The sequence below is a fragment of the Cheilinus undulatus genome, linkage group 21 (genome assembly GCF_018320785.1).
Source record: "Cheilinus undulatus linkage group 21, ASM1832078v1, whole genome shotgun sequence".
Lineage (NCBI taxonomy): Eukaryota > Metazoa > Chordata > Actinopteri > Labriformes > Labridae > Cheilinus > Cheilinus undulatus.
The window spans coordinates 36,605,769-36,618,351 of NC_054885.1; the positions used below are offsets into that span (position 1 = coordinate 36,605,769).

General features: G+C 41.4%; 1 protein-coding gene across 2 annotated transcripts in view; it reads right to left on the reverse strand.

The window, feature by feature from the left end:
* The window catches only part of LOC121503785 (Na(+)/H(+) exchange regulatory cofactor NHE-RF2), a 65,133-nt gene that overhangs the window by 26,582 nt on the left and 25,968 nt on the right, over positions 1-12,583 (reverse strand). Inside the window, exon 3 of one of the 2 annotated variants that reach the window (XM_041778340.1) lies at positions 3,941-4,003. The exons of the other annotated variant lie outside the window; for it this stretch is intronic. Coding sequence (XP_041634274.1) covers positions 3,941-4,003 — 63 coding nt within the window. The remainder of the gene's footprint in view (positions 1-3,940; positions 4,004-12,583) is intronic. 2 annotated transcript variants of the gene reach the window in all.

Sequence of the window (12,583 nt, forward strand, 5' to 3'; positions counted from 1 at the left end):
TTTGTCCATATGCAGCTGCTTTCAGAGTTGCTCAATCACAGAGAAGAAGGACAGATCAGTTTGGTTCACCAAGAGTGAGAGAGAGAGAGAGGGAGAGAGAGAGAAAGAAAGAGAAAGGAGTGGGAAGGGAAGAAGAGAGAAAGGAAATGACAGACAGCTGGAGGAAAGCAGAGGGGGATTTAAAGCTTGTGGAGTGGAAACGAGGGAGCGTAGGAATAAAAGAGACACTGTAGGGAGAAAAAGATGGACATGATGAGGGGAAATGGAGCGGACAGAGAGAGACGATGCACATAATAGAGAGCAGAGAGAACATGAGAGCACGAGGACTGACCGGAGAGATGTTGTATTGCGTAATGGCTCTAACTGCGAGTGTTTGTGTGTCTACAGATCAGGATCTGCTGAGATGTGTTGAGAAAGTCTGCTTCAGTCTGTCTTACTGGTGGATCCTGCTGTTTAAGTGCTTCATTAGATCACAACACCAGCAGTGAAATAGAGAGAGGAGGAATGTGTAAAAACAAAAGTGAAGGAGTCTCTGAGGAGAACAGGATCAGATTGGATGACTGATAAAGTTTGTGAGTCATGGAGGAAGATGTCACGCTGGACTGTGTTGACAAAAGTCAGCTCTGTTATTTCATTGACTTTAACAGCAGGAATCTCAAAGATGAACCCAGGTCACTGCAAAAATCTAATGGATAATGGCAAGAGGAAAAGTGGTTCCTAAAAAGAAAAAATCCCTACGACTTCTTTGGGCCAGTCCAACATACAGACTTCTTACTGTAGGACTCACTGATGAGTTCAGAGGAATTTGACTGGTCTGCACAGAGCCTGAACCTTGACCCCATCAAGCACCTTTGGGATGTACTGGAACATAGTGAGCAAAGCCTGCTTGTCCAACATCAGTGTCTGACCTGAGTCAGGTTATTCTAAAGACCATTCAACAATCACAGTCACTTTGAAGACCACTCAACAGTCACAGTCACTCTAAAGACCACTCAACAGTCACAGAGTAACTCTAAAGACCACTCAACAGTCACAGAGTAACTCTAAAGACCACTCAACAATCACAGAGTAACTCTAAAGACCACTCAACAGTCACAGTCACTCTAAAGACCACTCAACAGTCACAGAGTAACTCTAAAGACCACTCAACAGTCACAGAGTAACTCTAAAGACCACTCAACAGTCACAGTAACTCTAAAGACCACTCAACAGTCACAGAGTAACTCTAAAGACCACTCAACTGTCACAGAGTAACTCTAAAGACCACTCAACAGTCACAGTCACTCTAAAGACCACTCAACAGTCACAGTAACTCTAAAGACCACTCAACAGTCACAGTCACTCTAAAGACCACTCAACAGTCACAGAGTAACTCTAAAGACCACTCAACAGTCACAGAGTAACTCTAAAGACCACTCAACAGTAACAGAGTAACTCTAAAGACCACTCAACTGTCACAGAGTAACTCTAAAGACCACTCAACAGTCACAGAGTCACTCTAAAGACCACTCAACAGTAACAGAGTAACTCTAAAGACCACTCAACAGTAACAGAGTAACTCTAAAGACCACTCAACAGTAACAGAGTAGCTCTAAAGACCACTCAACAGTAACAGTCACTCTAAAGACCACTCAACAGTAACAGAGTAACTCTAAAGACCACTCAACAGTCACAGTCACTCTAAAGACCACTCAACAGCAACAGTCACTCTAAAGACCACTCAACAGTCACAGAGTAACTCTAAAGACCACTCAACAGTCACAGAGTAACTCTAAAGACCACTCAACAGTCACAGAGTCACTCTAAAGACCACTCAACAGTCACAGAGTAACTCTAAAGACCACTCAACAGTAACAGAGTAACTCTAAAGACCACTCAACAGTCACAGAGTCACTCTAAAGACCACTCAACAGTCACAGAGTCACTCTAAAGACCACTCAGCAGTCACAGAGTCACTCTGATTAACACTCAACAGTCATAGAGTAACTTTGATGATACTATACACACACTATTCAAGACATAATATCCACAGGAGCTTGTACATATTTAAATCTGAATTTTGTATACATTTTTAGCTTTCTTTTTCTGTATTTAATGCTTAATCCTGTACATTGAGAGCAAAGCCAGCAGTGTCAAATTCCTTGTTGCATGAGCATACTTGGCCAATAAAGCTGATTTTGTCTCTGATTCTGGCTTTAAAGTCTCAGCAGTAACTTTGAAGCTGTGTTCAGCAGCCTCTGAGTTTAGCTAAGCTTAGCTCCATAATCCTAGGGAAACAGCTGGCCTCATCTGGGGACCATTCAAACTCAAAAATTAGCGCACTATCATCAGCTAGGTCTCATTACATTGCTGGGAGTGTTGACTTGCTGAATCCCTGCTGTTATTTGGCGGCCAAAGAAATTACTAAAGGACATTTTTGCATTTGTTTTGTCTGTTAAAACTGTGATGTAGCAGGTTTATCAGTGTGTTAGATGTGTTGGCAGCCAGATTTTATGTCATCTTTAACCAGGTTAGCTGTCACCCTCCTTGTTTTCTGCCATCTCTTTGCTAACTAGTTTCTGCCTTTAGCTCTAAAATTGTCACACAGATTTGTGAGAGGTTTCATTTTTTGTGGATGACTTACTGGAAATGTCAATAACTGAACTTATGTGTTACTTGCTGCCTTTATAATGCCTCAAGGGTTGGATGGAACATTTTTACTTTAAGAAAAAATATCATGCATATGTGCTAGATTTGCACTGTTAAAGTGGTGCTTATAAAATCAACTTCAGTGCATTTAAGTGAACTGAATTTCCGAGATGCATCTCGTTCTTCTGCATGAATCTGTCTTTGTTTTGTCTTGAGACAAAATGTCTGCTTTGTGCTCTTTAATAAGCCTCTAAAGTCAAATGTCATGCCTTCTTTAAGCTTTCAGCACTTAGCTGCAGGGGAATGGTTGTTTTTCTCAAGAAGAGCACACAGCTCTTAACAAATATCTGCTAATAATGTTCACTTTAAAGGTCAGAGGAAAGATTTTTTGACTTAGAAAGTTCACACAACTAGAAATCAACAATAGCAGTGACATAAATATGCTCATGGGCTGGATACAGAGCCAATATTTTCAGTTTTTCACCTGAAGTTACATAAAAATGCAAAGGTAAGCTTAATAATGGGCAGCAACAATAATCTGAAACGTTTGCCATGCTGACATAAATGTCTGCAGAAGCAGGAATGTTTGTTTAAAGGTTTAAACACCTGAAACTCAAATGTCAGCTTTACTGTAGAGCTGCAGGACTGACAATACAACTCAATGCAAAACTCCTGTGAGTGCAAACACATTCTGTTTGACAGGGTTTTGTCGCTGGAGGCCAAACTGTCAACTGAGGACAGATGAGATGGCAATGGATGTGAAGGCCCACAGCTTGACTTGTGTGAATAATTAGCACTAAACAAGAGCTGTGATGCTGACACCATCACTGTCCAAAAACACAACCCCCCCTAATGTGTCGCTCACGCTGCAAGGAAGTCTTCATCTGTGGGCCACAAAGTAATTTTCTCCTTATTTCCCAACATGTGTTATCTAAAAACTCTGAGTATGCCAAAGATAACAAGCTTTTTCTAGAATTATAAAGACACAATGGACATTGCACCACTTGTACAACATGAATTAAAGTGTTACAGTTCATCTGTCCCCTCAGGGTTTAGAGGTGAACTCCCCTTATGTGTTTGACATCACTACAAGAAACTGAAGCACAAAATCAGAGACAAACTAACCGCAGACTTGGACGTGTGGTTATGGCAGTGACCTAAGCGGATGTGGTTACTCCTGCTCTGTAGCTTATCATGAAGTTAATACGACTGACACAACCCCAAACGATGCAAGAAGCTTCACAGCTCAAAAAATAAAAGCAGACTAGAAGCGAATATGGCGAGAAAAGGAGCTGGTGACGAAGAAATGTACCTGGGTCTGACCACGGAGAAGGAGGTGAGCCAAGCCAAGCAGATACTGGTAACACTGATAACACTGGAAACATGGAAAACACAAGGTAAGATAGGTTACAGGTTAAGATAAGATAGCAGGTACATGAGTCGCCAGCAGGGCAGCACCATCAAAGCCAATCTAAACATTGAAACCAGACTTCAGCCTCTATACATCAGTCTCAACCTAATCCCAAGACCACCAGTGCCTCAAACATTCCTTTTCTAATACACCACAGGCCACATCCACTTATAAATAGTGCAACCTTTTGGAGTTTTTGTTTTCTGCTGTGGAAATGGCAAAAAAGATCTGATCCATAAAGTTCGTGCACAGAAGAAATCCATTCTAACTGCACAGTAAATGCATGCAAACTGCTCAGCCGAGCAAACAGCACCCTGTTCAATTTGCATGCATATAACTGAAAAATGCATCCAAAGGGTGCAAAATTGATTCCTTCATATGCAAATAAGCCTCATTAGAAATAGCAACTGATTCACAAAGGCCAGTGCTGGCTGCAACAGGGGGTAAAAGTGGTGCAAATTATGTATTTTTTGTCCGTTTACTACAGCCATTTTTCTCTAAATTGTTGATGCTTCCTGCACAATTGAAATATGTGTCACACAGGGCACATGCACTGTGCCATTGGCACCTTGAGATGTTTTGGTTTCCAGCACAAAAGTAGTCCAAGATATTTTATCATGCTACCAGATGCATAAAGATTAGGGCTAAACAATTTGCAAAAGTAATCTAATTGCAATTTTTTCCCAAATATTGTGATTTAATATGTGATTACTCCTGGGTTAATCTTATGTATTTTGCGGCAAATTAAAGCAATAAATAATTCCATAAATAAGACCATGTGTACTGAAAACAATGAATTTTTTTTACAAAGCAATTAATCCATAGTAGCATGAATCTGAATATGGATGTGGTAAAACACGTGCTAAGTGTGCTTGCTGGTCAACCTTATGGACGTTAGCGCCATCACATGATTCAAGTAAAATATTTAGTGGATATGTTGCAAAAGAGGAGCTCCTAGCGGGCGTACATCTCAATCTTAACTTGGTACTATTCGTGCGAAGCATAAAAATCTTAGTGTGCAAAGATCTGTAGGGTGCATCAGCTTTTCCTAGTTCATAAGTTAGAGTGGCTCCTAGGAAATACACTATATTACCAATCCAAACAATTGGAATCAGGTGTTCCAATCACTTCCATGGCCACAGGTGTATAAAATCAAGCACCTAGGCATGCAGACTGTTTCTACAAACAGTTGTGAAAGAATGGGCCGCTCTCAGGAGCTCAGTGAATTCCAGCGTGGTACTGTGATAGGATGCCACCTGTGCAACAAATCCAGTGGGGAAATTTCCTTGCTCCTAAATATTCCATGATCAACTGTCAGTGGTATTATAACAAAGTGGAAGCGACTGGGAACAACAGCAACTCAGCCACCGAGTGGTAGGCCATGTAAAATGACAGAGCGGGGTCAGCAGATGATGAGGTGCATAGTGCACAGAGGTGGCCAACTTTCTGCAGAGTCAATCGCTACAGACCTCCAAACATCATGTGGCCTTCAGATCAGCTCAAGAACAGTGTGTAGAGAGCTTCATGGAATGGGTTTCCATGGCTGAGCAGCTGCATCCAAGCCATACATCAGCAAGTGCAACGCAAAGCGTGGGATGCAGTGGTGTAAAGCACGCTGCCACTGGACTCTAGAGCAGTGGAGACGCATTCTCTGGCAATCTGATGAACCAGTCTGGGTTTGGTGGTTGCCAGGAGAATTGTTCTTGTCTGACTGTATTGTGCCAAGTGTAAAGTTTGGTGGAGGGGGGATTATGGTATGGGGTTGTTTTTCAGGAGCTGGGTTTGGCCCCTTTGTTCCAGTGAAAGGAACTCTGAATGCTTCAGCATACCAAGAGATTTTGACCAATTCCATGCTCCCAACTTTGTGGGAACATTTTGGGGATGGCCCCTTCCTGTTCCAACATGACTGTGCACCACTGTGTCTCACAAATGTGCTTCTGAAAGAATGGTCAAAAATTCCCATAAACACACTCCTAAACCTTGTGGAAAGCCATCCCAGAAGAGTTGAAACTGTTATAGCTGCAAAGTGTGGACCGACGTCATATTAAACCCTATGGGTTAAGAATGGAATGTCACTTAAGTTCATATGTGAGTGAAGGCAGGTGAGCGAATACTTTTGGCAATACAGTGTAGGTTAGGAACCTCTGCTTTAGTATGCCTGGATGTTTCAGTGGTTTAGTGTGCTCTAGCAACAAAAACGACTTTATTCATAGACAGAAATGTGAACCGTTGTCCAAAACCCTCTGTTATGTTTTGTTATTTCTTGCAGTTTCATAGAGATGAATCTCCTGACTCTTTTCTGCTCTGGCCCTCAGTGTGGAAGTGATGAAAGGGAAAATAATGACACAAAGGTCTCGGTGACACACACAGCTAAATGCATCGAAACGAGTCCTCCTTGTGTCTTTTTGTATTTTCTTCTTCCCAAATGGTACATCACAAAATGTCCTTTATCTCTCAGCAGAAGTAACATTATTTAGCTTCGGCTTGTTTGTGATAATGAGGCTTTTGTGATTCTTGTGCCAGCTGATGGAAACTTAAGTGTTTGTACATGTCGACCTTTCTGTAGAGAGAGAGAGAGTGAGGCTTTAGTTTCCATGAGAACATGCTGCATGGAGGAGACTGAATTTCCATGGACATATTTCATGCTAAAGACGCAGGTCGTAACTGCAGAGGGAGGAAAATCAAAAGCAATAAGAGGCAGATAAAAATGGTATTTTGATTTCCAGATCACATGGTCCCTCCTCGTCTAAATGCACGGTGACTGTTTTATCAGCTGTAGGACTTCAGCGTGTCAACATCTCCTTCTGTTTCAGTCAGAGCATGAGGAGTTATTGAAAGTATGCACTAAAAGACAGAGAAACAGAGAGATACGTAACAGCTGTTCTTCTCCATCTGTCTCCAACCATCTCTTTTCCTTAATCTCTGATTTCTTCTGCACTTACAGCACTGACGTCATGGTATTTACGTCTCATTTTAGGCACACATTTCTGACCCTCTCACTGCTCAGTTATCTTAAAGTGCCTCATTACAGCACCTTTAGTTTGCAGTGAAGTGTCTGCAGAAGGCAACATTTCTGCTTATTTGAATTTCAATGTCAGTTTGAGTGGTGTGGGCTGCTGGCAGTGCACATACATTTATCTGGATTCTGCTGCCATGTTAGCGCGTGTCACAGATGAAGGAGAGACGTTTAAAAGGTAAATACAGTGACTCTGCTCGTCTATACGTAAACACACAAGAAGAGATTGAACTCTGCAGTTTTAAAGGTAACGTAAGACAGTGGTTCTCAGTGTTTGGGTCGCCATTAAGAGGGGGTCTCCAGATGCCTTAAAAAAACTTTTCAAATTACACTGTTGTCACTTTACACCACTTGTGCTAAATTTCAACCATTTTTCACCACCTTTTCCCACCAATTTTAGCACATTTTTGTCACCCAAACCCATTTTTTTCCATTTTAAACCCAATCCACTAATTTTTTCTGCCTGTTTTTGCAACAACTAAAACGAATCTTGCCACTTTCCGCCTGTTGTTGGCTCTGTTGTCCCATTATTGCCACTATTAACCCCTTTTTACCACTTTTTATGCCCATTTTAACCACGACACTTTGCCAGTTTACCAAATTTCAGCCTATTTCTGCCTCAGTTAACCTTTATTTGCCAGTTTATACCATTTTTTCCTATTTCACCAAATTCCCACCTATTTTTTGCCACTTTAAAGCTATTTCGGCCACTTTTTATCCCCTTTTACCACTTTATATGCCTGTTTTTGCCACTTTAACCCATTTTTGCCATTTTTTGGTGATTTTTTTGCCACTTTTTAAGTTTTTTTTTTACACTTCTAACCCATTTCTGCAACTTTTGAAATCAAATTTCACCACCTTATCCATCTTTTTTTTTGTTGTTGCCATAATTAACACATTTAATTCCGTTTTTAAGAAAAGGAATTTATATTTTTAAGAGGAGTCCTTACAACACAAATGGATAAAAAAATAATAGTTTCTTTGATAATAGTGGTTATTATTCAGGATAAACATAAAATATGAATACCACAGAGTAACTATACAATGGACCATGATTTTGTTTGCCCCCATTTTGGCTGTGCACCAGAAAGCTCTCCCATTTATCCCTCCTTATGGGAAGCCTTGTCTGACATGACTATTCTTGAATGTGCATGCCGATATTCAACCACCCTCAGGTACAGCAGGGTTCCCCATTCTCTGGCACCTTTATTTTTGGGGTCCCAGGCTGAAAAGGTTGAGAACCACTGACGTAAGAGAAGACGATGCCTCCATTCTTCTCCACTGATGTGTAATTTTTAGATAAATTGGTCCCTTTCTATGCTAACGAGCCTCTGCAAAACACAGATCAGCCACGCAAATTTGGTGATCTTTCTGCAGCATTTATGAAATGTCACACAAACTTTCCAGTGATCAGGGGAAGCAACTGTGTTTCAGTACGACCTTAAGGTGTCTGCAAAACGTTGGTTTGGTTTGGGTTTGATTAATCAGGAAAAAAGCAAAATAAAATCCTTATTTTTAACTCTATAGGTCCAATATTATTAATTTTAGCTGACCATATTGCAGCTCAAAGTTTCCTCCATCTAGTGTTATTTCAAATATCTGTGATCATTGGTTTAGCCTGTGGTGTAATGAACATGAAACCAAAAAAAGGGAAAAAAAATTATTTTATGAAAAATAAAATGCAACACAGAAAGTAATAGCCTGATAGCTCCTGATTTGAAAAGATCAAATAAGTATGATATTAAAAAGACAAATTAAAAAGTGCAAATCTTGCAAAGCAGATTGATTGGTCAGATTCCAAGTCTGTCATCAGGCAGATCCGTCTTACAAGGCTCTAATCTGAAAAAATTGTACCAGAACTAAAAACTAACCTCACCAATCAGCATCACTGAGGAGAACGAGACGGTGTTTAGCTGTACTCAAAGCCACAACAATGGCTGTCACCTGTGTAGCAGGTAGCCTGGATATAGCTGCAGTTTTATCAGAACTGGGCCACACTTCTTTATTAAAGGGATACTTCGGGATTTTTGAAGTTGGGTCATATGATGTCCTTGGCTGTAGTAGTGGCATTAGCCTCGAGTGATTTCTGTGAAGGTTGATCCGGTGGTTATTACGAGCTCAGAAGGATCCGTTACAAAGCGGCTGTAGATTGGATCATAGTTCAACAAGTTTTATGTCAAAAGAGGCCAAGAAAATATGTTGGCTCACCTGTACGCTGTGTTGAAAATGTACAAAGCACTTAATTCCTTCCAAAAACCCCTCTGTGTAAGGCACTAAGTTACAATGCAGCTTTCGCCATTCTGTCTCTTTCCGCTGCGCACTGATATCCTCTAATCAGCTGTGTGGGTCTGTGGTCTACAGGGAGAATAACACCACACCAAGCTAAAACAAAGACAATACGAGCAATTTCAACTCATGTGATGATGATGTGCCATGTGCTGTGGATACAAGAGGATATTTGTATGAACCGAAGTACCCCGAAGAAGAACTTATGCAGATGGAGAGTCAGCGGGCTGAAAGAGAGAGCAGAGAAACCTGGAGAGTTCCTGAGTTACCTGTCGGTGTAGGTGTTGAAAATGCAAATCCATGCTCAGGATCTCTCCCGAAACATCCCTTTAAAACAGGAACACAGAGGCTCGTATCGAGGCACAGGTGCATTAACATCTCCTGCCTACCAGGCTGGAGTCCAGACACCTGAGACTGGCTCAAGTGAGCTGGGATCTTAGGCAGGACCCCTAATGTGAAAGCACCCTAAAACTTCTTCCTCGTCTTTGTTGTTTTTAAACAGAGGTGAACAAACTTTACCGTCACCTACGCTGGCGTGTAAATTCTGCCACATGTGGCAGAGGATGAGCATCAAGATCTGATATCCTGCCACCCCAGTGTGAGCCCTTGCCGCTCCCAATAAAAGGCTAGAATTACATCATTGAATTTGTGCAAACTATGTGTGAGGTTACACCAGTTCCCTCCCTTTTCTTACTCCATGTTCAAATGGCATTTTATGAAGGTATTTCTGTGAATCATTACTGTACCCAGACAAACTTTATTCTCCTGCTGACTGTTTAGGAAACAACGCTGTATAAACGTATTAATTCAGCACCAGTTTCAGATCAAACCCAAACGATACCCTAGCCTGCCTGTGGCTGCTTTTTTTTCCTCTTTATTAAGACGTGTTTGTCATGATGCAGCGAACTGTAATGGTAAATAAAGATGCATAAAAATAGTGACACAGCCCTAGTTGGTCCTGTTCTTATTTGTTCTTCTATCTACAGTTATCTTATCCAAAATCAGAATATGTCTGAGATCAAACACCGTCACATGCAGGCACGTTCTCTCCACATTTGTGAAGACGGGGGGCTTTAAAACGTGATGGGGATGAATTTTTCTCTGAATGGGTTACCCACATGTTGGCTCGGTTCAGAGGGGTTGGAGTCAATTAATTAGATGTCCTGGCTTATATAAGCTGGTCTCAGTCCTTCTCTCTTGGCATCACCACCTTTGGTTTGTCTTTGCCTTGCCTTGACTGCAGACTCTTCATATTGGATTAACTAATTTTCAATAAGTTATCGTTTAATCCCTTTAAAACCTTGTGGCCTCCTGAATGTCCAGCTCACTGAGCCTGGGCTGTGACCTACGGGGTCTCTTCCACCCTCTGAGTTTGGATTTGGTTCAACATTTGGTACTTCTCAGTCTGATTAGAGCTGTCTTAGTTCTTTTGGAGCTTGGTTTGTGGTAATAATCTCCTCTCTGACTCTTTACTGGTGCAGTTTGTCAGAGGATTCACACAGGCTTTGGTGGCCAATGTGCTCTGAGAGTTGGACTTTGAGATGAAGCAGATGGGTGTAATTGAAGCCTGATCCACGGTGCTTGTAGCCGAACCACAGCTCTATAAAAATGAACACAGATGAAAGACAAACAATGGTCTTTTCTATTGATCATGTATGTATTAGGATGAATAAAGAACTAACTGTTCTGAAAGTATGACTCCTTAATACTTGTGCTTTTTTGTCTCCAGTCATCAGAGAGTTCAGTGAAACCCTTAAAACCCCCAAACTACACTTGAGCATTTAAATATGCATTAATACTGTATAATCATGTCATTCCCACCTCTACCTGTGTTTTTCACTCGTGTGACACTGAAATAGATGCCGGTGATGTAATTTGTGCGTCCACGCCCTTGTTATCAGCGTGTGGCAGATGCTGTTTGTCTCATGGACAGGACGTTAGAGCGAAGAGCTGCAAAAGAGGCGGAGAATCTGAGGGAAGCAGGAAGCTGGTGTTAGTACTTTTGACTGATTCAGGGTTGAGGTTAGTGTTTGTGTGGAGCTGAAACAGATGATCTAAAAGTTGTTGCAGTGATTCTGGAAGCGAACTTGGTCTATCAGAGATTCACTTCAAGAACCACAACTTTTGCAGCAGAAATGTTTGAGCACACTGGTTCCCAACCTGGGGTCTGGGACCCCTGGGGGAGGGGCAAAGATCTTAAGGGAGACTGCTCTAAGGCTGCCAGAATTAGATTTGCAAATATTGACTAAAACCATCATGAAAAAGTTAATAAGTAGTTTATACAAAGGTCATTTGATAAGAAAAGCATGCATAGGCCTTTTTAGGGTTTTATGAGTGAAACAATTAAAATCTATGTTGATTTTTGATTGCAGTGTGCAGTGGGTTCTAGCACACATTTAAACCAAGTGCAGAAAAACGGCACCACAGTGCCCCCAAAAAATAGTCATACGTATCATGACCACATGAAAAACAAAGTCCACTATGACCATCCTCCACTATTTAAGTGAGTTTTTACCATTAAAGGACAAGCTCTTGTGTTTGGCCAATGGTTTGGGTTCTCCCCTTAATGAACTGGCGTATATTCTACACATGCCTGTGTTCATGGCTACTATGATCACAAAAATAATCATCAGGAAACTTAGGTAAAGTTTACCTACAGCTATAGACATATTTGTTTTTAATCTCTGTGCCCCAAAGCAGGAAATCCATACTCCATATGTGACATCATGAAGACCTGGCCATGCTGTAAGAGGGAGGACTAGTGTGTGACACCAGGCTGAAGATTTAGAGCTCTGTGTGCTCCAACAGATGGATGTAAATCACCCTCTCTAACTTTCTTCAGCAGAATGAATCAATTAGAGGGAATTTCTGTCTGCGGCTACGCCACACATCCTCTCTCTCTCACCTCACCTCACACCTACAAACATAATCAGAACCTCCCTGTCGAGTGCCGCTCAAGCATCTCAGGCATTTATAAAGTAGAGTTGTGCAGGGCTTTCCACAGACACAGGGAGAAGTCAGGCTGTGGGGAAATGTTGGCAGATAGGTGGGTCTGAAAGCTGCCCCCACCCCCAAAATCATAAAAGTGAGGTATATGTAATAAAAGAGGATATGGGGGTCCTCCCTCAGGAAATCTTGAGAATCCAGAACTAAGATGTGGTTGGTTTTCAATTATGTAAAAGAAAACATTGAGGTATTTACTTAATATTAAGAAAAGGTTCAGCTGCTCTAGGCATTAAGCT